This window comes from Hypomesus nipponensis, chromosome 6 (genome assembly GCF_054491055.1).
Source record: "Hypomesus nipponensis isolate SF chromosome 6, ASM5449105v1, whole genome shotgun sequence".
NCBI lineage: Eukaryota > Metazoa > Chordata > Actinopteri > Osmeriformes > Osmeridae > Hypomesus > Hypomesus nipponensis.
Window position 1 is genome coordinate 14,796,364 of NC_140366.1, and position 24,461 is coordinate 14,820,824.

General features: G+C 43.4%; 4 protein-coding genes, 1 long non-coding RNA gene and 1 other non-coding gene across 7 annotated transcripts; 1 reads left to right on the forward strand and 5 right to left on the reverse strand.

The window, feature by feature from the left end:
* Nucleotides 1-4,619: 4,619 nt before the first annotated feature.
* LOC146287225 (alpha-1-antitrypsin homolog) lies at nucleotides 4,620-7,927 on the reverse strand. The gene is made up of 5 exons (XM_084699735.1): nucleotides 7,886-7,927; nucleotides 6,663-7,338; nucleotides 6,187-6,457; nucleotides 5,458-5,605; nucleotides 4,620-5,246 (listed from the first exon to the last, which is right to left on the reverse strand). The coding sequence occupies exons 2-5, from the start codon at nucleotides 7,327-7,329 to the stop codon at nucleotides 5,055-5,057; spliced, it is 1,278 nt and encodes a 425-aa protein (XP_084555861.1). The 5' UTR covers nucleotides 7,330-7,338; nucleotides 7,886-7,927; the 3' UTR covers nucleotides 4,620-5,054.
* Nucleotides 7,928-10,074: 2,147 nt separating this feature from the next.
* On the reverse strand, nucleotides 10,075-11,187 carry LOC146287226 (uncharacterized). The gene is made up of 2 exons (XR_014758449.1): nucleotides 11,021-11,187; nucleotides 10,075-10,847 (listed from the first exon to the last, which is right to left on the reverse strand). It is a non-coding gene; the product is annotated as an uncharacterized LOC146287226 (long non-coding RNA).
* Nucleotides 11,188-11,761: 574 nt separating this feature from the next.
* LOC146287227 (alpha-1-antitrypsin homolog) lies at nucleotides 11,762-15,160 on the reverse strand. Its single transcript, XM_084699736.1, has 5 exons — nucleotides 15,073-15,160; nucleotides 13,879-14,554; nucleotides 13,447-13,717; nucleotides 12,619-12,766; nucleotides 11,762-12,379 (listed from the first exon to the last, which is right to left on the reverse strand). Exons 2-5 carry the CDS (start codon nucleotides 14,543-14,545, stop codon nucleotides 12,188-12,190), a joined length of 1,278 nt encoding a protein of 425 aa, XP_084555862.1. The 5' UTR covers nucleotides 14,546-14,554; nucleotides 15,073-15,160; the 3' UTR covers nucleotides 11,762-12,187.
* Nucleotides 15,161-16,745: 1,585 nt separating this feature from the next.
* Nucleotides 16,746-22,578, reverse strand: LOC146287228 (uncharacterized). 2 transcript variants are annotated; one of them, XM_084699738.1, is made up of 11 exons: nucleotides 21,416-22,077; nucleotides 20,758-21,326; nucleotides 20,280-20,341; nucleotides 20,049-20,138; nucleotides 19,786-19,869; nucleotides 19,570-19,662; nucleotides 19,142-19,362; nucleotides 18,874-19,067; nucleotides 18,608-18,690; nucleotides 17,092-18,343; nucleotides 16,746-16,907 (listed from the first exon to the last, which is right to left on the reverse strand). In XM_084699738.1, exons 2-10 carry the CDS (start codon nucleotides 20,840-20,842, stop codon nucleotides 17,345-17,347), a joined length of 1,911 nt encoding a protein of 636 aa, XP_084555864.1. In that variant the 5' UTR covers nucleotides 20,843-21,326; nucleotides 21,416-22,077; the 3' UTR covers nucleotides 16,746-16,907; nucleotides 17,092-17,344. The 2 variants fall into 2 exon arrangements, 1 of the variants encoding a protein (XP_084555864.1); XR_014758448.1 differs by lacking the exons at nucleotides 16,746-16,907; nucleotides 17,092-18,343; nucleotides 18,608-18,690; ... (2 more) ...; nucleotides 19,570-19,662; nucleotides 19,786-19,869 and adding an exon at nucleotides 22,194-22,578 and having other exon boundaries at nucleotides 20,071-20,138; nucleotides 20,280-21,326; nucleotides 21,416-21,455.
* On the reverse strand, nucleotides 21,770-22,057 carry LOC146287229 (small Cajal body-specific RNA 13). The gene has a single exon (XR_014758560.1).
* Nucleotides 22,537-24,422, forward strand: glrx5 (glutaredoxin 5 homolog (S. cerevisiae)). The gene is made up of 2 exons (XM_084699737.1): nucleotides 22,537-22,971; nucleotides 23,544-24,422. The coding sequence occupies exons 1-2, from the start codon at nucleotides 22,677-22,679 to the stop codon at nucleotides 23,714-23,716; spliced, it is 468 nt and encodes a 155-aa protein (XP_084555863.1). The 5' UTR covers nucleotides 22,537-22,676; the 3' UTR covers nucleotides 23,717-24,422.
* Nucleotides 24,423-24,461: the final 39 nt, after the last annotated feature.

Here is a 24,461-nt window from a genome sequence, read left to right on the forward strand (position 1 = left end):
GTGAGAAGAAATGAGGCCATAACTAAAGTACTGATTTATGAGCTTTATGATCACTATGTAAATGTGTTTACAGATGCAGGACAGTCATAAAAATTTCAGTGGACCCCAGTTTTGTGTGAAAGAAGATTGTTGCATAAGGTGCGATCATTACATAAATCAAGTGCTTATTGTGTTTATGATTCTCACAGCCACAGTCATCAACAGCAGGGTTGGAGAGAGCAAGAGCTTAATTCGCTGTGACATCAACTCAAAAGCAGAAAACCATCTGACTTCTGTTTGGCAACCCCATAGACATTAGTAGTCATTTTGCCTGGAACATAACAGATGATGCATTGATCCTACCTCAGAAGACTAGATGGGATTGAAGAGTTGGGGCATCCATCATGATAACAGTCCACTCCCACCTACAGGAACAAGCTACTCCATGAACGTCAGTGACTTCCTGTCCTGTGTCAATCAGATCTGCTTTATGTGGCGTTATCAAGTCTAAAAGATACATTTAAGTTGCACAAACCTATAGGCATCTGCATATCATGCCATGACTGTAATATATACGGACACAAAAAGGTCCAGTCATATACGTTTATGTAAATATCTTAATTTGGTCTTTTTTTTTGTCATTTAAAATACTCATCTATCCATACAATGAATTATTTGTGTGACTACATTATCTATTACTATTTTATTTGTATAGCCCTTTTTACAAGCATCATCACAGAGGGTTTCGCACACGTCGATAGAACTGCAGTAAACAAACCTAAACCCTCAAAGAAGTAAAATCTCCTTGGAATAAAGGAAAGAAACCTTGGGAGGAGCCATTCAGTAAAGGATTCCCTTCCTCCAGAGACAGTCAGGCACACAGGGAGGTGCAGACCATAGGCTGAACACAATTATGCAGTGATAGTAGAGATTCGTTTTTTCAATGGTTGGTGAAACACAGATGTCCAGGGTTCTAAATCAATAAGGCATCCGCAGCACTCTGCATGTGCACCCCTCAGTTCAGGCAGTGGTTAGCCACAAGACTGGGAAGCACAGGAAGAGACAGGAAACTGCATTGTCCACGTTGGCAACCAGGCAAATGTTGCCAGCTCAAGCCCTCTTTCCAAGTGAAGGATCTCATGTTGGTGTGTAGGTGGGGAGGTGGAGTGTCAGGTACCATGTTTCAAGCTTCTGGTTGATAGGAGCAGGCTTGGCTCCAGAACATGGTGTTTTTCAAGGGTTATGATCTCAGAAATGTATCGTAACTGTTTGTAACTGAAAGCTGATAGTCATCCACGGTGTGACGTGACACTTGTTCTGGAAGATGGATGATCCGACTGTCACCAACAACAAGGTCCACAGGAATTAGCAGTGCATGTGTGGCATGGAACATGCGTTAATGAGCTGTTGGAGGTCCTCAAGGTGTTTGTGTGCTAGTGTGTGTGTTTGTGTGTTGGCATTATGTCCTTGGAGAATGAGCGTTGTGACTGTATTTTATTGAAATCTGTCAGTGGCAGTATAAATAATAACTCCTGTTATTTATTTCATTGAACATTTTATCATTATTAGTGAACACTGTTCAAACATATTTTCTTTCCATGTTTTCCCATGTTCCAAAATACCTTTTTTATGTGTTTCATTATTGCGTCTGTGTATTCTGTGAGGTGTCTGTCCAAACAGATTATGTTTGATCCCTTTAGTCAACAGCATTGACGAACAGGTTTTAGGGGTTTACAGTTGCTGCAACCCAAACAATGTTTCAGATCGGTACTGGAAAAACCATGTCCTTACAGAGCAGTAGTCTGGGTGCGTGAGATGAACAGAAGACTATCAGAATGGCAGTAAAACTAATATAGCTTTACTAGAAGTCACACATAGGGCCTATTAATTTTGGGTCGTTTGGCATAGTTGTTGGCAATTCACGTGTGGAATTGGGAACGTTAGTTTTTTGTAGTGAGCAAGTGGTTATTTTCACGCCGACTTGATTATGTAAGCTTTGCATGAATAAATATTTTGCATCCTGTTCAGAGTTCCCTTTGAAAAAAAATAAAGATAATTTGTTTTTGTATTATTTTCTGGTTTCATTTATTTAGGTGTCAGTGTCTTAAAAGATCAAAGTACAATGCAGGAAAATCCATAGCCTACATAGGATCCTCTATCTTTGCATAGTGTGTTGCATATTTATCAAAAACTACAACTCTGTGTACTGTACAATCAGTTGGTGATATATGGTCCTAAACAGTGCAGGTTCTCAAGTCTCACGCATTTCAGCTATTTCTCACGCTCTCACGCAATACCCTGTATTTCTCAAGCATTTCGAGCATTTCTCACGCTAAGAAGTAAAGGATAACTTGTCCCGCTACATACAATCAATAGGCGCATACTGTGATGATAGTTGTCTTCCCCACACACACGCACATGATAGTTGTGCCCCCCCCCCCCCCCACACACACACACACACACTCATTTTAACCCAAACGTTAACAGGTAGCCTTTGGTAATCTCACGCCAAAGTTTTGATAAAACTTGAGAGCCCTGGAACGGCCCTGGAACAGCCCTGGTGTGTTCTGGTGACTGATCTCTTCCGCTTTGGCCACCTGAAGCCGCGTTGGCTTGATCTAGGCAGCAAGTAGGCTACATGTGCAGGCAGTCATGCTATGCTTCATTTAGGATGTGCCAGAGCAGTCCCCCATTCAGTTCAAAAGGTCCACCTGATTGTAATGCCAATACCCTTGTCGCGAAACGCTCTTTATAGGCAACTCCAAGTTTAACCCTCTCCAGAGTAAAAGAAAGGAAGAAAAGAAGACGGCCTTTAATGTTTGTTCCCTGTCTAGGTTGTCTCTTTGTAGTTCAAGCGACACACATTAATTGGGGATGATGAGAAAGAACAATTCCGTGACCTTCCTAACTCATTTGACTCTGATGTGTAAAGCAGTCTAATGAATTAGGAGGAGGCGGATGCGCTGTAATTTGTCTCTAAATTGCAAACTCAAATGGGCAGAACGTCAACAGACACTATAGAGACGCAACAGTGCCATCTAGTGACTGAAGGGGGTAGTGTTGTCTGCGTGAGCGCGTAAAAGTGTGTGTACGCGTAGATGTGTGTCGTGTGCGTGTGTGTGCCTACACATTGCAGAAGTAATTTTGATCGGCCTGTTGTTAAGCGACTAAAGAATTTTGAGATTCGTAACATATATAGCCTAACGCAGTGTTTCCCAACCCTGGTCCTCAGGGAACACCTGTCCTGCATGTTTTAGATGTTTCCCTGCTCCAACACACCTGATTCGAATGGGTCGTTATCTAGCTCTGCAGAAGCCTGCTTATGACCATTCATTTGAATCGGGTGTGTTGGAGCAGGGAAACATCTAAAACATGCAGGACAGGTGTTCACTGAGGACCAGGGTTGAGAACCACCGCTCGATCCGATCTGAACATGAAGTGATTGTCGGCTTGAAAGAAGACAAAGTTTTATTTTCAGTCAGCTTTGATCTTAACTATTCATCAATTTATCTCCACCCTATCCCCACCCAGCAGTAGTCTCATCTGCTTCTTTAGTCTCTGTGATCACCCCGAAGATGATGAGTTCTCACACAACTGTATGTGAGAGCCACAGTTGGGCTTGACACCCTGTTCCAGCCCTTTACGATGCATTATAGATGGTAACTTCCCTCTGTTCAATCGGCTAGTACGGATGTGCGTGTTTGATCTGTAAACCCTGTTACGCAGATAAGAAGAGCGTAGAAGTGACTGGGGCTGGGTTGAGGAGCTTCCACAGCACTAATCAAGTGCTCCTTCTTTCATCCTAGACATCAGACATTTTGTCTGTTTCATGCTGTAGCATGGAGGGCCCAGACATATGGACCCCTGTTGAGTTCTGGAGGAACCCCAAACCCTCCACCCCACCCCTCACCCCCCCAACACCTTCACCCCCCTCCCTGAAAGATAATCTCTGGAATCACTAAAGTGTACTTTTTCTTTGATGAAAGCATGGATGTTTGATTTGTCAAAAAATCTGGTAGGGGTTTGTTGCCGTAATACACTTTTTCAGACGTTGATTTTGACTGTACAAGCTGTGCCGTTGTAGCAAACATGATTTACCTACCTCACGTGCAGGGACGTCATTTTCACTTTCATACATGAAAGCTACTATTTCTGTCCTTCAGAAGTGCTGAAAAAGAAAACTAATATTTAAAAAGGCGGGGGGTCATAGGAAAGAGGGCACCAGAGGCCATGGGGGGGGGGGTGGGGGCAGAAGCCACCAATCGATTGTGTGGAAACACATGAAGACAGGGGCTGACCAGGGGCTGGCTGGGTTCAATGTCCGAGGGTTGTCTGACCTGGGGGTGGTTGCTGTTGTCAGCAGAGCCGCTCTCTCTCTCTGGAGTCCAATGAGCAACTGCTGCTGGAGCAACCGCTCTGGTTCTGGGTCATTCCTGTCCTAAAGCCACAGCTAGAATATTTGTTCCTGAATATGCAGTTAAACTGTTTTTTCTTTTTTTATTTGATGGAATTTGCCTTTAATTTTTTTTATAGGGGACACTTTTTATAATCGTGAATTCAGGTAAATGTTCTTTGATACTATTGCCATCTTACAATGTTTCACAAGATAGTAAACAATAACTTCACAAAGAACAATACAGTCACGTCAATTGAGTTTTAATCTTTTATCATCCAACAAAAAGGAGGAGCATTACATTTCCTACAGTGTACCGGTATGCAGGCGCCAGAGGTGAAGGATAACACATCCTCCTTTTTATCAACAAAATAGTACAGGATGTTAGTATTAAGGTGAAGCCAAACTATCTGAAGGAAGAGTAATTACATGTTGCCATCATTGGTTCAGAGATTAATGTGTTGTGTACACACATATTCTCTCAACTTCAGGGAGCAAGTACACAAGACTCCTTGATGTAAATAGATTGTAGTAAAATAGTAAAATTGTAGTAAATACTGTAGAAATCAGTTGTTACAAAAACAAAAGTTATAAGAGTTACAGATGTGTTCTGTACTACAACACCACAGCTGGACGTCTTGTCTGGTGGTTGTCTGTGGTCAGGTGACCTCCCCAGGTCAGGTTACTTAGCTGTGGGGTCAGATATCTTCCCCATGAACAGAATGCTCTTGGTGGAATCTTCAACAATCAAAACCAGGAAGGGCCTGTTCAGGTTCATGGTGTCTGGCAGCGACATGGGCATGATTTCGATGGTGGTGCCAGCGGCTGCGTCAGTGCCGGTTTCATCAACAGTCAGCACGGCCTTGTGGGAAATCTGGAGGGGACAGGAAATAGATTTGTTGTGGTTTGTGAAGAGTTCAATTAGTCTGGTTACTGATTTAGGAGTAACTAAATGAACCATCCAAAAGGGTTCAAAGTAGAAGTGCCAGAAAAAGAATGATGTTCTCTACCTAGAAAATGAATGCCTGAATCACTGCATAATATAGACCCCATACACAGGGGGAGTGTACTGGATGGTACTGTACCTTGGACACCTTCAGTTTGGTCTCCTCGGAGATGCCAGAGAAGTCCGCTGTGTCTGCGAAGGCATTCACCATGCCCATGTTCTTTAGAATGTCGCCCAGCGAGGAGGAAGCAGAGATGGAGATCTTAGGCATGAACAGATCCACCGAGCTGAAAAACAGACACAAGTTTCAATTTAAACTGTTTTGTTTCCTTGATCCAAATTTGTCACATGACATTCATGACATGAAATGTATGTGTTTTAGGTAACGTTGAGATGACAGAAGTTAAAAAGCAATTATGATACACACAACTGCAGCACTAAAGTATCTGCATAAAGGAACCAAATAATTCTGCCTTGGAATGTAACCTAGAATAAATGAATCTGTAAAATCTGTTAAGTAAACACACAGTAGGACTGCACACAACGCGAGTCGCCAAAACTACATTTAACCACCCCTAATCTACAAGCCATATTTCTTTGTCACTAACTCATGTCTTCAATAGAGAAAATCAGCCATTCATTCCAGGCGTGTAGGTTTCATTATACATGAGTCTCAAAAATGTCCCAACCACTTTTTGAAAACAGCAAATCTGTCCCCCTCTGTGTTAAGAACCTTATATTCAACAGCCGCATCCTCAGTTCAGAAAAAAAAGCTGACCCACTTTTGAAAACAAACCCGAGCCCCTGATTCAGTCATCAAAATTCATTCATTCATTCACTCCAGATTGGGGATTTGTGAGAGTCCAACCTTCTGAACATTGAGTTGTGCCAGTGCTTGATGTAGTCCTTGTTAAGGTACGACTCCACAGTCTTCATCTTGCCTTCGTCAGGCAGGATGACCATCATGGAGGTGTTGCCTTTGTAGGGCAGCATGATGACGCTGGTGAAGTTGTCTGGATCTTGGAAGAAGTCAAAGCGGCCCGTCCTCTTCATCATATCCACCTCAACCTTGGTGTTCTGGTCCACCTGGAAGGAGGCCTTCTTCGTCAGTTTAGCTTCAAACGGCTTCTCCCACTTTCCTACAGAAAATTAAAGATATATATTTTTTATATTGTACGTATATTTGCTGACTTTTTTCTGATTTTTTGGAATTTAGACATTTGAGATGTAATCTCTATTATAAAGAATTGAATGAATTATTATCCCCATCCACATTCACAGAACACACCCTCCCAAACCCTCAAACGTGCTGCTGCCATTTGAAGGGAACATCACGTGTCCTACCTCTGAAGAGGACGTAGTTGATCAGCACCATGGCAGTGTCAGGGTCCAGCCCCTGCACCAGGTCTGTGATCTTGTCCTGCGTCTTCTGAGCGATGAACTTGTTGATCTGAACCGCAGCCTGCTCTGTGTTCTTGAAATCGACATTGAAGGCCTCGCTGGAGTAAAAGTGCTTGGCGTCGTTCAGGAACTTCTCCTGGGTCTTGAAGCCATCCTTCATGGCCAGGGCGTTCCCCATGTCCAGCAGCATGGTGTCCTTAGCGTGACTCAGCATGTGGAGGAGGTGTTCGTAGGCTTCGTTGACCTGCTCCGGGGTCAGCATGGAGTAGCCCAGTGTGGAGAAGATCTGGCTGTGGGTCTCGCCCTTGGCTCCCAGCGACAGCATGGAGAGTGCGTTGGCGATGCCCAAGGGGGAGAAGAAGACATTTTTGGCGTCAGGCTTGGCACTCAGGGACCTGTAGAGCGCCATGGCAAAGTCTGCGTTGTGGGGGGCGAGCTTGTGGCAGGCATCCTCCCCTTGTCCATGGGAGTGGTGGGGCTCGTTGGGGCCGTGGTGGAGGTGGTGGTGGTGGTCCTCGCTGTGGCCCCCGTGGTCCCCCTCATGGGGGGCGGCACACACCACGGACAGCAGCACGGCCGTGATCACACTACAGATGGCTTTTCCCCACATGTTCAGGTCCTAGAGCAGGCACACACAGCTACATTTACTCACTCAGCAGACACGTTCATATAAAGGGACTTTGCATGGAAGAAGTGTGGGACATGGTACAGTGCACCAGCTGCGCAGCAGCACAGGGTGCAACTTTACTTCCTTGGGCTGAGCGGTATTTCAACTCACAATCTAGTGTGAATGAGGAACATGACTGGAACACCTCCTTCTTACAGTGGGTCAACCAAGAGGTGGAAACGTGTTTTATCCTTTCATAAGGATGCAGTGTAACTGCACAGTGTCAATTGCAGTTATTTGACTGTTTCAGAGAAAACAATGTAATACTTTTCTTCAGAGGCCTATTATAATGTTCACCTTGCACATCATTTTGTATACATCTAACTTTTCAATGCCTTTTTTCATCCCTTTAGCTTCTTTAACTTGAAATACCGTTTATCCCCATCTGAGCTCACTCCTTTAAATAAAGAATTTTGGCCCTGTATGTACTGGATGTATTTATAAATAATAATGATAATGCTCAAAGAAAGGCCTTAGTCAAGAAAGAGCCCGTCCTTACCGTCAATATCTTTGTTGCCGGAGAGCGTTTGTGGGCAAAGCTGAGTGTATATATGCTCCTGTGAGAGTCAGCTGACCACACCTGGTTAATTATTAACCCAGACCAACCATCCTCTGACCTTAGAGTATCTAAAGATTTGGCTGCAGAACAACATCCAGTGATGCAGCCAGCACAACAGCACCAGTCTCACAATGCCTCCAATTAAATGTATCAGTGTTAGAAAGAGTAAATGAAGTAAACATTTTACAACCTTTGATTCCTGGTATATGATCTGTGATTCCTCTGTAGGTCCCCAAAACAGCCTTAATATTAGCCTCCTGATTGGATGATGATTGCATTCAGCATTGCTGAGTAGGAATATTGTATTCAGGTGACATATTTTGCACTCCATGACAAATGCTGTGTCCAATTCAAGTCATAATATCAACAAATATCAGCATGTCAGTCACATGCTGCCACAGCACAGTGGGAGGGCTGTGGGGAGACTAAACCTAGTTGAACCCAATAACTGCTGATTCTGAACATGTGTTATGGTGCTGTGGTTGTTCAGCTTTCATTGGTTTTCGAGCAAAATGACCTGAGTGACGTAATGAAAAATCCAGCCTGAAGCACTGTGGGTTCAGACTGGATAAACCCTCTTTAATAGTGTTTTTGCAGTAAAAAAATAAAAAAACTTCCTGAAGTCTCAGTTAATGAAAATATGTTGCAGCATCATCTTCTGAAAATTCCACATTAAATCAAGAAGATCAAACAAGCCAGATCCAATTCTTGCAGCTGCATTTTGTAATGGCCTGTTATTTGGTCACAAACCAATACATAAAATAATTGAACTTAAACCACCAATCACATTTTCAAAAGCAGATACAGAGTTGGGGCCGGCATCGGTGATCAGGAATTGTAGAAGTTCCAAGGTCAACAGCGTACATGCTAGAATTCTCAAGTGGGGATGTTGGAAACATTAAAGTAGCATGTGAATGATGAAACATGAAAACAATGAGCATGTGAGGCCTGTCAAGGTAAATGGGCCAGGAGCTACTCCTCTCATGAGACCACTGTTATCAGCCTGAGGAGACTGCAAGGAACAACAGAAAAGATGAAAGGCAGGAGGGAGGAGGAGAAAGAGAGAGGAAGGGAAGGAGGGAGGGAGAGGAGAGAGGGATGGAGAGGGTCCCGGCCCAGGGAAATCAACAATCAATGTGTTTATGGATTCTGTTTAAGCAGCTGTCTTGTTATGGCTTGAATCTGCATGCTGGCTGCCGCTTACTGAAGCACAAAGCTGTAATTATTGCTGAATAGGAATCAGCCCAGGATCATTCATCATTGTGCTAAACAGATACCACAACAGAAAGGGACAGAGTGAGAGAGGGATTTCAACACAGTGGCAATCAATCAATACACGCCCCCACATACTAAAACAAAAGTACAACAGCACACATCGCCTCCCCCCTCCCCACACACACACACACACACACACACAGTCTGAGTTAGCTTTAGGCCAGTGTACCAAGGTTCGAGTGGAAGGTGTGGTGGAGGGGGACAGCGGGGGTGAAGTGGCCCATGGGAGGGGAGAGGACCTGGGGGATGGTGGAGGGGGTCAGGAGTGTTTGATGGAGCCAGGGTTGGGTAGAGGGGGGAGGATAGAATTTGATAGGGCTTGTTTCTAGGCAGGACTCTGACCACAGGTCAAAGGTCAAATCAGCAGTGAGGCCATGGGGAATATCTGTCTTCACTTGTGACCACCTACAAAGTTTGTACAGAAAAGTCGCAGCAGCTATGACCTGCTGCTCATTTTCTCTGTCCTCATCTTCATCATCCTCTTCTGAACCTTTCCCAGCTCCTTGCTCCGTCTGCCTGGCTAGCTCAGAGCACACTCTCATGCAGCTCTGTCCAAACTCCAACACGAGGGTGTTGAAAGAATATTGATCTCCGCTTGCTAGTGCTGTTGACCTGAGGGGCCAAACTCCAGACAAACACCCTTGGTTTGTGGTTCTCAGAGGCCCTGAATATGTGGTGTGGGCTGACAGAACACACTCAGTACCCTCTTACACACACACCACACACAACTACACAAACATGTTGTGTATTTCTTATGTAACATCTGGCTTGGTAAAACTGTACTGTTGACTTTTACATTTGCCATACACTGCATATTCAAACTGTTTGTAATCAAACCATCAATCAACAACAAAAATAATTGACAAATTTAATTACATTAAAAGTGAACACAATGCACTGTACATAAAATGTAACATTTAATATGATAAAGCTTTTCAATCTTGCTTTGACTGATTAGTGTGTATAGCCTGTATGAATGATAAAATAATTACTTGGTAGTTTTCGGTGTGTTTATGAAGCAGTGAGTCTTTAGTAAAGCAGGGATACTAATGACTTAACTACACATGTGGGTTTAGCAATGAAAGCTAATTCGTTATACTCAGATAGCTGTCAAGCAAGCCTTACACTGCCATCTGGTGGGTCTTTGTATGAAACTAAACTCTAAATACTACTTTGAGTGATTTACACCTACATTTACAGTTTACACTTTATTCACTTAGCAGACGCTTTTATCCAGCGACATTAACCGCACATATCAAGTACAGCAGAAGATCAAGGATCAGAAGTGCATCGTTCTAGTATGTAACAGTATTTTAGACTCAAGAAACGGTCTGTACCAGGCACACAGTGTTAAATCACCACATTTCAGCTACCAGGCACGGTGGAACAGTTCTGATACATTCTTCCGAGATGTCTTTCAAATAACATATAGGTCCTACTTTTATATGAACTGTGAGTTGTGAAAAGTTCTGTGACAGCTTATTACTGGCGTCTGAGAAGGCTATGATCGAAGGTCCGGTCGCGGGAAGAGAAGGCAACGGTAGAACAGGATCCAAAAGATGAACAGTACCTACAGCTCACCACTAGAGGAAATACACTCTCATCCTGGAAATACACTCTCCCAATGCTGCAAAATTGAATTACAAAAGTCAGAAACATTTCTTATGAGACATCAAACATGAAACCGTTAGAATGATAACTGAATCCAGTTTGAATAATAGCATGTGCAAATTAATGTGAATATAAAATAGAGACCCATTACGTTTTGTATTCTACGGTAAATGTTTTTAAAGAATTTACCGTTTTAGTTCTGTTGTGTTCTCCTCCAACTCTTCTTTCTCAGGCTCACGTTCATGCCGGCTACTTCCCACTTGTTCCTACACGTTCTGTCCTCCCCTCCTCTAAACCTCCATCGAACTCTAACCATATCTTTCACAGAAGACCCTTCCCCTCCTCTCAAAACCTCTTCCTCCTCTCCCAGTTTCTTCCTCCAACACCTCTCTCATCTCACTCTTTTCCTCCCTTTTTACAATATGATTGCACATGCATGCTCCTTTTTTTCCTCCTCCTTCTTTTTAAATGTACCTGTTCTCCCTCCATCTTCCTTGAGGTCTTCCTCCCTTTGCCGGTCTCCCCCCTTCTGTCTTCTCCCTCTATCCTCAAAGCAATCTGAACTAATCAAGTGCTCCTTCTTTTAGCCTGGACATCAGACGTGTTATTTCATGCTGTAGCATGGAGGGCCCAGACATATCGACCCCTGTTGAGTTCTGGAGGAACCCAACCCAAAACCACTCCCTAAAAGATCCCCCCCCCCACCACCCCCCTACCCCCCTCCCCGAAAGATCGTCTCTAGAACCACCAGTGTACTTTTTCTTTTGATATCCAAGCGTTCTTTGAAAATCAAGTAGCAGTTCATTATTCTAAAACATTTCTTCAGACGTTGATTTTGACTGTACACATGGTGCCGGTGGTATGGCAAACATTATTGACCTTTAGTACACAATAACTGTGAAAGCACAAAGAACAATACAGTCACTTCAGTTGAGTTTTAATCTTTTATCATCCAAACCAAAATGTTCACATAGGAGGAACATTACATTTCCTACAGTGTACCGGTGTGCAGACGGCAGAGGTACTGAAGGATAACACATCCTCCTCTTCATCAACAAACTAGTACAGGATGTTAGTATTAAGGTGAAGCCAAACTATCTGAAGGAAGAGTAATTACATGTTACCATCATTGGTTCAGAGATTAATGTGTTGTGTACACACATATTCTCTCAACTTCAGGGAGCAAGTACACAATACTCCTTGATGTAAATAGATTCTTGACTTTCCAATACTGTAGAAGTCAGATGTTACACAAACAAAAGTTATAAGAGTTACAGATGTGTTCTGTACTACAACACCACAGCTGGACGTCTTGTCTGGTGGTTGTCTGTGGTCAGGTGACCTCCCCAGGTCAGGTTACTTAGCTGTGGGGTCAGATATCTTCCCCATGAACAGAATGCTCTTGGTGGAATCTTCAACAATCAAGACCAGGAAGGGCCTGTTCAGGTTCATGGTGTCTGGCAGCGAATTGGGCATGATTTCGATGGTGGTGCCAGCGGCTGCGTCAGTGCCGGTTTCATCAACAGTCAGCACGGCCTTGTGGGAAATCTGGAGGGGACAGGAAGTAGATTTGTTGTGTTTTGTGAGGGTTTCGATTAGACTGGTTAATTATTTAGGAGTAACTAAATAAACCATCCAAAAGGGTTCAAAGTAGAAGTGCCAGAACACATTTATGTACGGTACCCTAAATAGTTATTTCTGACATTTAAACCCTAAAAAATGAATGCTTGAATCACTGCATAATTTAGACCCCATACACAGGGGGTGTGTACTGGATGGTTCTGTACCTTGGAAACCTTTAGTTGGGTCTCCACAGAGATGCCAGAGAAGTCCGCTCTGTCTGCAAAGGCATTCACCATGCCCATGTTCTTTAGAATGTCGCCCAGCGAGGAGGAAGCAGAGATGGAGATCTTAGGCATGAACAGATCCACAGTTCTGAAAAACAGACACAAGTTGAAATTTAAATTGTTTAGGATCCTTGATCCCCAGAGAAATTCATGTGTTCAGGTAACATTGAGATGACAAAAGTAAAAAAACGATTAGGATACACACAACTCCAGCACTAAAGTATCTGAATAAAGGAAGTAAATGATTCTGCCTTGGAATGTAAGCTAGAATAAATGTACCTGTAAAATGTACTAATATTTAAAAAGAACATGAAAAGTAAACTGCAGATTTCTTTAAATTGCTTTAGTTTAGATTAGACATTTACAGTTAAATCCAACCCCTCCCTCCGTGTGCTAAAGTAAACAACAAGACCTAAATCAGAATCGGGTAAATGAACACATTAAGACACAATGCGGGTCCCCAAAACCATAGTTAACCACCCTTGATCTACAAGCTTTAGTTCTTTGTCAGTAACTCATGTCTTCGAAAGTGAAAATCAGTCATTCATTCCAGGCGTGTAGATTTCATTACACACTAGTCGGAAATGTCCCAACCACTTTTTTAAAACAGCAAATCTGTCCCCCTCTGTGTTAAGAAGATGATATTCAAAAGCCGCACCCTCAGTTCAGAAAGCTGTCCCACCCACCTTTGAAAACAAACCTGAGCCCCTGATTCAGTCATCAAAATTCATTCATTCACTCCAGATTGGGGATTTGTGAGAGTCCAACCTTCTGAACATTGAGTCGTGCCAGTGCTTGATGTAGTCCTTGTTAAGGTACGACTCCACAGTCTTCATCTTGCCTTCGTCAGGCAGGATGACCATCATGGAGGTGTTGCCTTGGTAGGGCAGCATGATGACGCTGGTGAAGTTGTCTCGGTCCCGGAAGAAGTCAAAGCGGCCCGTCCTCTTCATCATGTCCACCTCAACCTTGGTGTTCTGGTCCACCTGGAATGAGGCTTTCTTTGTCAGTTTAGCTTCAAACGGCTTCTCCCACTTTCCTACAGAAAATAAAAAAAATGTATTGTATGTATATTTGTTGACCTTTTTCAGATTTTTTGGAATAGAGACATTTGAGATGTAATCTCAATTATAAAGAACTGAATGAATAGATATCCAACTCCCCATCCACATGGGGAGAAGGGAACATCACGTGTCCTACCTCTGAAGAGGACGTAGTTGATCAGCACCATGGCAGTGTCAGGGTCCAGCCCCTGCACCAGGTCTGTTATCTTGTCCTGCGTCTTCTGAGCGATGAACTTGTTGATCTCAGCCGCAGCCTGCTCCGTGTTCTTGAAATCGACATTGAAGGCCTCGCTGGAGTAAAAGTGCTTGGCGTCGTTCAAGAACTTCTCCTGGGTCTTGAAGCCATCCTTCATGGCCAGGGCGTTCCCCATGTCCAGCAGCATGGTGTCCTTAGCGTGACTCAGCATGTGGAGGAGGTGTTCGTAGGCTTCGTTGACCTGCTCCGGGGTCAGCATGGAGTAGCCCAGTGTGGAGAAGATCTGGCTGTGGGTCTCGCCCTTGGCTCCCAGCGACAGCATGGAGAGTGCGTTGGCGATGCCCAAGGGGGAGAAGAAGACATTTTTGGCGTCAGGCTTGGCACTCAGGGACCTGTAGAGCGCCATGGCGAAGTCTGCGTTGTGGGGGGCGAGCTTGTGGCAGGCATCCTCCCCTTGTCCATGGGAGTGGTGGGGCTCGTTGGGGCCGTGGTGGAGGTGGTGGTGGTGGTCCTCGCTGTGGCCCCCGTGGTCCCCCTCATGGGGGGCGGCACACACCACGGACAGAAGCACGGCCGTGATCACACTACAGATGGCTTTTCCCCACATGTTCAGGTCCTAGAGCAGGCACACACAGCTACATTTACTCACTCAGCAGACACGTTCATATAAAGGGACTTTGCATGGAAGAAGTGTGGGACACGGTACAGTGCACCAGATGCGCAGCAGCACAGGGTGCAACTTTACTTCCTTGGGCTGAGCGGTATTTCAACTCACAATCTAGTGTGAATGAGGTACATGACTTACAGTGGGCCAACCAAGAGGTGGAACCGTGTTTTATCCTTTGATAAGGATGCGCTTTAACTGCACAGTGTCAATTGCAGTTATTTGACTGTTTCAGACAAAAAAATATTCTTCAGAGGCCTAATAACATTTTCACCTTGCACACAATTTTGTAAACATGTAACTTTTCAATGCATTTTCTTCATCCCTTCACCTTCTTTAACTTGAAATACAGTTTCTCCCCATCTTACCTCAGTCCTTTGAATAAAGCATTTTGGCCCTGTATGTACTGGATGTATATAAATATAGAATGCTCAAAGAAAGGCCTTAGTCAAGAAAGAGCCCGTCCTTACCGTCAATATCTTTGTTGCCGGAGAGCGTTTGTGGGCAGAGCTGAGTGTATATATGCCCCTCTGAGCTGACCACACCTGGTTAATTATTAACCCAGACCAACCATCCTCTGACCTTAAAGTGTCTTCAGATTTGGCTGCAGAACAACCTCCACTTCCAATGTGGGTTGGGGGGGGTGGCACATTCCCAGTAAACACAATTAAATGGATCAGTGTTAGAAAGAGTAAATGAACTTAACATTTTACAGCCTTTGATTCCTGGTATATGATCTGTGATTCTTCTGTAGGTCCCCAAAACAGCCTTAATATTAGCCTCCTGATTGGATGATGATTGCATTCAGCATTGCTGAGTATGAACATGTTATTCAGCTGACATATTTTGCACTCCATGACAAATGTTGCGTCCATTTTGAGTCATAATTGTAACAAATATCAGCATGTCATTCAAATGCCGGCACAGCACAGTGGGTCTGTGGGGAGACGAAACCTAGTTGAACCCAATAACTGCTGATTCTGAACTGAGGGGGAGGCTAAGAGGAATATCAGTCTTCTCTTGTGACCACCTATAAAGTTTGCAGAGAAAGGTCGCAGCAGCTATGATCTGCTGCTCCTTTTCTCTGTCCTCATCTTCATCATCCTCTTGTGATCCTTTCCCAGCTCCTTGCTCCGTCTGCCTGGTTAGCTAAGAGCACGTTCTCTTTGGATTCAGCTTCAGAACGAATTCAATGGGTGGGATTTTTTTTTTCTCACAAGGGGGGGCCCGCATTTACAAATCATGTATGAGAGTCAAAATAAGAGCAGACCTACATATTCTGCAGGAAAGTGTAGCCATCTTGATATAGCCAATGCCAGTATTTCTTATTTATACTTTAACAAAATTATTTTTTGAGGGGGTACAGCATTACATTTGGTCGGTCATTGCCCATCAATGCCCCCCCATGGAGCCGAGACTGGTTCTCGCGCAGCTCTGTCCAAACTCCAACACGAGGGTGTTGAAAGAATATTGGTCACTGCTTGCCAATGCTGTTGACCTGAAGGGCCAAACTCCAGAAAAACAACCTTGGTTTGTGGTTCTCAGAAGACCTGAATATGTGGTGTGGGCTGACAGAACACACTCAGTACCCTCTTACACACACCACACACAACCACACAAACATGTTGTGTATTTCTTATGTAACATCTGGCTTAGTAAAACTGTACTGTTCACTTTTACATTTGCCATACACTGCATATTCAAACTGTAATCAAACCATCAATCAACAAAACTTATTGATACATTTAATTACATTAAAAGTGAACACAATGCACTGTATATAAAATGTAATATGATAAAGCTTTTCAATCTTGTTTTGACTGATTAGTGTGTGTAGCCTGTGTGAATGAGAAAATCATTACTTGGTAGTTTTCAGTGTGTATATGGAGTCTTTAAAAGCAGCTAACTTTTATCCAAGCGACTTAAACTGCATATGGTAAGTACAGCAGAAGATCAGGGGTCAAAAGTGCATCGTTCTAACCGTATTTTGGTGAGTCAAGAAACAGTCTGTCTGTACCAGGCACACAGTGTAAAGTCAGCACATTTCAGCTACCAGGCACGGTGGAACAATTGTTCACATTCATTGTTCTTCCGAGATCTCTTTCAAATAACATATATGTCCTGCTTTTAAATAAACTGTGAGTTGTAAACAGTTCTGTGAGAGTTTATTACTGGCGCCTGAGAAGGCTATCGAAGGTCCAGTCGCAGGAAGAGAAGACAACAGTAGAACAGGATCCACAAGATGAATAGTGTTTCCAGTTCACCACTAGAGGGCGCCACATTATGCAAATACACTCTCCCAATGCTGCAAAATTGAATTACAAAAGTCAGAAAAAATGTTTAAAAGGTTGAGACATCAAACATGAACCCGTTAGAAAGACAGCTGAATGCCAATTTGAATTAGAGCATGTGCAAATGAATATAAATGTAAAATAGAGACCCATTATATTTTGTATTCTACGGTAAATGTTTTTAAAGAATTACTTTACCGTTTTAGTTCTGTTGTGTTCTCCTCCAACTCTTCTTTCTCAGGCTCACGTTCATGCCGGCTACTTCCCACTTGTTCCTCCACGGTTCTGTCCTCCACTCCTCTAAACCTCCATCGAACTCTAACCATGTCTTTCACAGAAGACCCTTCCCCTCCTCTCAAAACCTCCTCCTCCTCTAGGACTGTGCTCCCAGATTCTTCCTCCAACACCTCTCTCATCTCATTCTTTTCCTCCCTCACTTCAAAATATGATTTCAGACATGCATGCTCCTTTTTTTCCTCCTCCTCTTTGAATGTACCTGTTCTTCCTCCATCTTCCTTGAGGTCTTCCTCCTCTTTGCTTCCCCCCCCCTTCTGTCTTCTTCCTCCATCCTCATAGTAAACATCCTCCTCACATTAGCTTTACTAACATTGCTAACTGGATTCATCCCTCCATCTTGCTCCCTTTCAGCCTTGTTTATCTCCTGCTCAGGAACTGGGTGTTCATCCTTCTGGTGGACAGCCTCCATGTCTGCCACCATCTGATCTGACACTGATGTTAGTTCTGGAGTTAGTCCCGGAGTTGGTCCTGGAGTTATCCCAGAAGTTAGTCCTGGAGTTAGTTCTGGAGCAAGCTGAGGAGTTAGTCCTGATGTTAGCGTTTCACCATAGTCTTGATCCGACGGCCCTAAGACATCACACTCCTCCCTGTTCAAACCAAGGATGTAGTTGTACGCTTCCTCCTCATCTGAGTCCAGCATGGATAGCATGTAGAGGCCTTCCTCCGAACTCTGGGAGAAGATCTCCTCGTCTACGCAGCGCTCGCTGGAGATCTCCTCAGGAGCCGTCTCCATCCAGAACCACACTCCTGTGTCAGCACTCTCCGCACTCAGACCCAATGGGCGACTGGACTCAGTGTACCTCAAGGAAACAGGGCTGTCAATGGTGATTTCAGTGGCGGATTTGCTTCCTGGTGTTGGACTTTTGGACTGATGAAGGGATGGGACACTAAGGACTTTAGAAAAAGTTATTTCAGGCAGGTGGGCGGGGGTTAGCCAAGGCTCATCTGAAGGACCATTGGTCTGTTTCATCTTTGGTAGCTGCTCATTGGTCATCTCCTGGCGTATGGACAAGGTCTGTGCTTCTTCACAAGAGGGGGACGAAGACTCAAAGCTAACTGACTCCACTGGGGTTAGGCCATGGGGCTTTGGTGTTGGTTGGACATCTCTCCCTGTTAATAAAGTTTTCCTTGATTCAAAATCAGGGTGAAGGTCCTGTAATGGAAATAAAATATTAGTGTGTTCGAAAGAACACACGGGACATACTGTAAATAAACCTAAAGTATTTTGTACCACCAGCCCATAGCCAGTGGTCTGACCCAGGCTTTTGCATGTCTGTTTTTTACAATTTTACTGACGTTCATAGTGTGCTGTTTTCATACTTTAATTAACCCTTGTTTCACTGTCGAAGACACTGCAAAGTAAGCATTTCACTGCATAGTATTTCTCCTGCAAACAAACTGATTTGGATTTGCTTACTTCATCAAGGCCAGGGTAATGTTCGGGAAACTGTGACACGTAGGTTATGATGGACCTCTCATCTGGGGCACAGCGGGTCACATCTACGACAACACAGAAGACACAGCAGATTCAAACCAGTGATAAAGCCCTATGTGACATTACTTCTAAAAAAAAGAGCTATACAACTACTATTTGATTTGATGTATATAAATCCATCTTGGTTTATTATATTTCTTTGACGCAAGTTTGGCGACGATGCTCGTAACAGGAAGCTGTTGTCCCACCGTCCGGGTCCAGGAGAGTTGGGATTCCCAGTCTGCTTTGAGCTATCATGAAAGCCTCCCTCACATTGTCTCTGTGGTCTCTGGAGAGGCTGTTGCTCAGGTCCACCAGGCCAGGGGCTATGGATTTAACCAGAGCTAGGAAAGCCAGACCACTGCTCCAGCTCTTTCCAAAGTCAAGTACGCTTACGCCAAACCTGGTAGACAAGAGGCAAGTCAATCATACAAGGAAACACATTTATAACTCTCTCGTATATATCTCCTAACTTACTTTGATGTGCGTCGTTGTACCCAATGCAGAAGTGTCTTGATAGCTTTTCCATGATGCTGTTGGTTGCTGGCAGCCTTCCTGCCCTTGGATGGCAGGGTGTTAGAGTGGTTGAAGTCATCAATGACAGGTGAAAGGTCACAGAGTGAAGGGTAACAGCTGATGGGTAATGATGAGAGGCTGGACGAGAGATGTTTCTGGAGGCCACTTGTGACCTCTTTTATCTGAGAGGAAAAAGATGACATACCATAACATACTGATTTTGAATGTATGCGTGTGAGAGAGAGAGTGAGTGATTGAAAAGGAGAGAAAGTGTTGGGAAAGGAAAGAAAATGTGAGGGGAGAGAGAAAGAGGGAGAGAGTGAGACAAGTCAGAGAGACGGGGGACATGGGGGAGAAAGAGGGAGTGAAAGAGGAAGAGCGTTTTTAACTTGAAAAAATAGGATAATATTCCAGATCAAGCCCAGAACAGCAGAGGGAACGCCATCAGCAATAGTGACAACGTCAATGCTCTGTAGCTTCACCTGTAAAGAAACCAAAACAAATAACCATAAAAAGTACAACTACATCTTGATCTACAAGGATATATTGCCAAATATGCCAGTCTGGCCCTCTATTGCTCAAGGAAATTCAGAGTTGTCACTTACGTGTCTGTCGTCAAGGAAAGCCAATGCCTTTGCGATGTTGTTGAGTCGGAAGATGCGGTATAAGGATGGTCTGAATCTGTGGTACTGCAAAAGAACACAAGAGTAAAAGTTTACTTAAGCAGTAGATATGTAATAAACAGAACGGTCACATGTCAGTTAGACTGACAATTTGATAGAGGTTCATACATAATCATTGACTCTGGGTAGAAACATTCTCCATTTCAATAGTTAGTCAGTCCACCTATAGCACTGTTATTCCTCACCAGTCTGCATCCAGACAGCTCCTCCAGTAACGCCAGGAGCACTCTGCCATCTTGTATATCTGTGAAGAGGTCTTCAACCTTTATTGGAAACTGGAGGAGATACTCAGTTGGCTGCACAGATACTTGACATATCATACTTTTAAGTGAACCAATGCCAGTGACTATTCAAAGTCAAAACATAGCAACAAGTAAGATGACAAGTGTTCAGACAACTTTCAGAGTGTGCCTTACTTTTTCCAAGTGTGCGTTTATCCACCTGGTGAAAGTTCTTTTCTGAATAGCTTCCCTCTCACCTGGCAGAGGAAGAAGGTGGTTTGTCTTGACTTGCAGAACTCAACTCTACACTTTGGTTGGAGAAACTTTACATGTATTAAAGTGAACATAACTGTGACTGTAAAAGGCCAAGTAGATGATTAAGGGAACATGATGAGACCTGAGCGGTAATGCAAATATGTTCAGCCACAAAGCTGAATTTAAATATGACCCTGGGTTACTAGCAGGCCTTTACTTGGTTTCAATGCACCTTTTTCTTTAATGAATTTGAATGGTGTTTCTTGGTTTTGTAATGAGATGTCACCAAGCAAAGGACAGTGTCTAAAAAGTATTTACACAAAAGTTGTAAAGAATTACATTGTAAAAAAACAAAACAAGATTAGAGATTAAAGTTAACAGTCACTTCAACATCCCATTTTCTGGTCAATGCAATTACCTTTGAGTACACCAACATTAGCCTGTCCAGTGAATTCCCCCTGATCAAATAGGCTCTTATCCAGGTGCCTTTCCATTAAAGACATCTCATGACAAGCGCTTCACCAAAAGGCAACAGCCTTACCTGAACTAGTACTGCAAGACTGCCCAGAACAATTAAATGTTCCCCTAGAACCTGTGTGACAAAACTCCCAAGACGGTGGAGTATGACTGTAAGGTGAGAGAAGCTCAGTGAAAGAGATTGTGAAATAGTGATAAGCAGCTAAGTACCTTGCCTCAACACGCCGAATCTCCTCCTACATCTCACCATCCACCCAATTATTTAGTGGATGAAGAAACAGTTATACTTTTGCTTCTGCCATGTCACAAGCGCATGTCAGATGCTTGGAGTGATAATGATGCCTCGTCAAGTGCAACTTTCCACCAGGTTTCTCATTGCATCTGAAACACTTGCGCATTTTGATGGAAAACAACTTTATTTTTAAACAAATTTACAGGCAATTGGTGTACAAAGAGGCCTTTTACTATTGGGTATCTGGTCAGTTGAAGCCCAGAGGTGTTCAGCTTTTCCTGGAAAAGAAGCACACCCATACAGAAATATTAGGTGACCCATTAAAAAATGTAATATTGGGCAATTTCTTGCTTGGTTAATTAATTACCTGTTATAATTTTCTGCTTTGGGAAAAGTGGGTCTCTAACCTGTTATTTAAAAAAAAAGTAGATACATTATTTTCGAATGATTGAGGATAATGCAATAATGGAAATTCAGAACAGGTGTGGTGGCCCTGGTGAGACCAGTGGTTCTCAACCCTGGTCCTCAAGTACCCCCTGTCCTGCATGTTTTAGATGTTTCCCTACTCCAACATACTTGATTCAAATGAATGGGTCGTTATGTAGTTATGCAGAATTTGTTAACCACTCATTTAAATGGGGTGTGTTGGAACAGTGAAATATTTAAAACATTCAGGACAGCGGGTACTTGAGGACCAGGGGTTGAGAACCACTGAGATAGACGATGTGGAGGCCGAACTGTTTGTCAGGTACAGCTCTTCCTGTCAATCAATATCTGGCCCCCGCACAATGCTTTCTCTGCCTGCTTCAAGAAAGGTGACGGTTACTAAACGGCACCGTCACCACCGTGGAAAGCAGGGATTCCCTACGGAGAAATGTACTAGGAACATCGCACGTGAAACTCCTGAGACTCCAGAAGTCACGCCTTAGCTTCTTTGACTTTACTTTATGCTACCTTGTTCGGCTGCCAACAATTTTCTTTGTTTGGAGCTACATCACAAGATAGCAATTGAGGGACTGTGATAGTCGTGCTTACTACAAAAACGTTCTTCATGTTTAGGCATAGAGCACTAAAGCATTTGCGGGAATTTCCATTGTCTGGCAAGACAAACAATTATGTTCTACGGCAAAACCTGAAATACTTACATACAGCTTCCTTCAGTTGAATTCAGAGTGAATGCGTCAACAACGAATTCTTACTGTATGGTTTAGACACGCGTTTATATGCATATCACCCCGGAAACACACCTAACATACCGTTTGATAATGACATGTTATTTTTTCTTGCCTCATTGTTGTATATGTTATTCTGCCTATGATATAGACACATTTATTAAATAATTTGTACGATTTTTGTTTTATACTAATAATTTAACTTCGGTTTAAATCAATTTTAGAACTTGCGTAAGCGAAGTGATTGACGTAATATTTAACCAATGACACGGGAGCCTGACTTTGTAAAGTCCAATGAATGATCGTTCTTACATATTACTTCCTTCCATCCTTGACTTACTGAGGAGTAGAATGTTTGTGTCGCGACTGTAAATTGTGTGGTGTGTCAAAGGGCGATAGTTAACATAAAATCTCTTAATTTGTGATTCAATTTCTCGTTTGACGTCGACTGAAAACATGAACAACCTCCTTAGGTCGACTGTTCGTTGTCTGCGGGCAACTTCGTTGGCGTATCTGCCAAAGCAAGCTGATGGACATGTGTCGTTTGTGTCCGCCCGGCTAATGTGTGCGGCAGACCAACATAAAGACCTTGGTGACATGGTAAAGAAAGACAAAGTTGTTGTGTTTATGAAAGGTACACCCGCACAGCCGATGTGTGGCTTCAGCAATGCCGTAGTTCAAATCCTCCGGATGCATGGAGTGGATGACTATGCTTCTTACAACGTGTTGGACGACCAGGATCTGAGACAAGGTCAGTGTGACAAGTTGTTGTTATACTACTAGCATGTTGTTTTGCTTGTTGGGTTTTGATGTCTGTGTGAATTCATGCTAAAACTCATGACGTTTTGGGCTTGTTAGCCAAGACTAGCCTAAGCTTAACGACAACGTTTACAAAACGTTTTTGTGTTGTCTGTTTTTGGTTCTTGACTTGAAGGTGCTGTAGTTGTACTGTAGCTTTTTATGCCTAACGTTTTATCAGTATTCTGCAGCCGGCCCATGGGCGTGGTGGTGGGCCTACATGTAGAAAGCTGGACATGATGTGCCTGACTAGTTACAACTGTTGAAAATACCAAGAAAAATGCCGGTGGCTTTCTACTTGCGTAAACTCTACTTGCGTAAACTTGCAAAAAACAAGGAAGCTATGACAAAGGCTTTGCTTGCTTGACAGTCATGTACAGTGTACCAGACTTGTCATTTGAAATTAATTTTACAGCTCAAATGTTGAAATACTGGTCAATGAATCACGGTAATTTTATGACCAATGTATGAGCATTTAACTATACGCAACAATAAGTAATTCACAGTAAACCTTGTCTCCCACAGGCGTGAAGAGCTTCTCAAATTGGCCCACCATCCCTCAGGTGTACTTCAATGGGGAGTTTGTCGGGGGTTGTGATATCCTGTTACAGATGCACCAGAGTGGAGACTTGGTGGAGGAGCTTCAGAAGCTTGGTATCCGCTCTGCACTGATGGACGCAGAGAAGCAGTCCAAGTAGAAATGGGCACCAATACAAATCCGGAGGTTGACTGTAACTACTCGTCACCAATCAAACCCACATGGACACTGACCTGTTAGACACTTCTGTAGATCGATGTGGCGAAAACCCCTTCTCAAGCGATGTCGTTTTGTTTGTTTGATTTCAGTTTAATGTTTTACAAGTCTGGTAGAATGTCGCTTGTACCTGCTCCGGCCCCTCAGATCTACAAGAGCCTATAGGTTAGAGAAACAGCTGACATTGACCTGAAGTTCACATAAACCTCCGTGTGTGAAGGTGCGTCATGCGACCTGCTGAAGACCAAACTGCCCTCAGGTTACCAAGGAGATCTGGTGGACAAGCACCAGTGTCCTCTCAGACGCACTGCCACTTGTAGCTGTTTTAAACTGGTTAAACACTTCACAAACTTGTATTCCTGCTTACAGATAGCTCCCAATGTAAGGGAAGCAGTTTTTTTCTGACAAATTCTGTAGTATCTGTTAACATGACAAATGAAGGGAAGAAAAGAGTTAATTTGCTCACACTAACTTCACAACCACTTTTCCTACACAACACCCTTTCCATCTTCTGCATATAGTACATCTGTGTTATCCAAGCTACCCTTGTGTAGAACGCTGTATATTTAAGTCAATGTACATCGAAAATATATGTATTTTAGCAGCATGTAAACTGAAGAATCATGGAATTAAATATTTTGCGATGATTATCCTGGAACCCTATCCTTTGCTTGTAAATAGTGCTCAGA

Bases quoted from the DNA above. Each gene is read 5' to 3' on its own strand.
- LOC146287225 (XM_084699735.1), bottom strand. From the start codon at position 7,329: ATGTGGGGAAAAGCCATCTGTAGTGTGATCACGGCCGTGCTGCTGTCC. The intron at 6,458-6,662 runs GTAGGACACGTG...AATTTTCTGTAG, and splicing joins CAACTACGTCCTCTTCAGAG to GAAAGTGGGAGAAGCCGTTT. The intron at 5,606-6,186 runs GTTGGACTCTCA...TCTGTTTTTCAG, and splicing joins CACAACTCAATGTTCAGAAG to CTCGGTGGATCTGTTCATGC.
- LOC146287227 (XM_084699736.1), bottom strand. From the start codon at position 14,545: ATGTGGGGAAAAGCCATCTGTAGTGTGATCACGGCCGTGCTTCTGTCC. The intron at 12,767-13,446 runs GTTGGACTCTCA...TCTGTTTTTCAG, and splicing joins CACGACTCAATGTTCAGAAG to AACTGTGGATCTGTTCATGC. The intron at 12,380-12,618 runs GTACAGAACCAT...TGTCCCCTCCAG, and splicing joins CCCAACTAAAGGTTTCCAAG to ATTTCCCACAAGGCCGTGCT.
- LOC146287228 (XM_084699738.1), bottom strand. From the start codon at position 20,842: ATGTCTTTAATGGAAAGGCACCTGGATAAGAGCCTATTTGATCAGGGG. The intron at 19,870-20,048 runs GTGAGGAATAAC...GTTCTTTTGCAG, and splicing joins AGCTGTCTGGATGCAGACTG to TACCACAGATTCAGACCATC. The intron at 19,068-19,141 runs GTAAGTTAGGAG...CTTGTCTACCAG, and splicing joins GTACAACGACGCACATCAAA to GTTTGGCGTAAGCGTACTTG.
- glrx5 (XM_084699737.1), top strand. From the start codon at position 22,677: ATGAACAACCTCCTTAGGTCGACTGTTCGTTGTCTGCGGGCAACTTCG. The intron at 22,972-23,543 runs GTCAGTGTGACA...TGTCTCCCACAG, and splicing joins CGACCAGGATCTGAGACAAG to GCGTGAAGAGCTTCTCAAAT.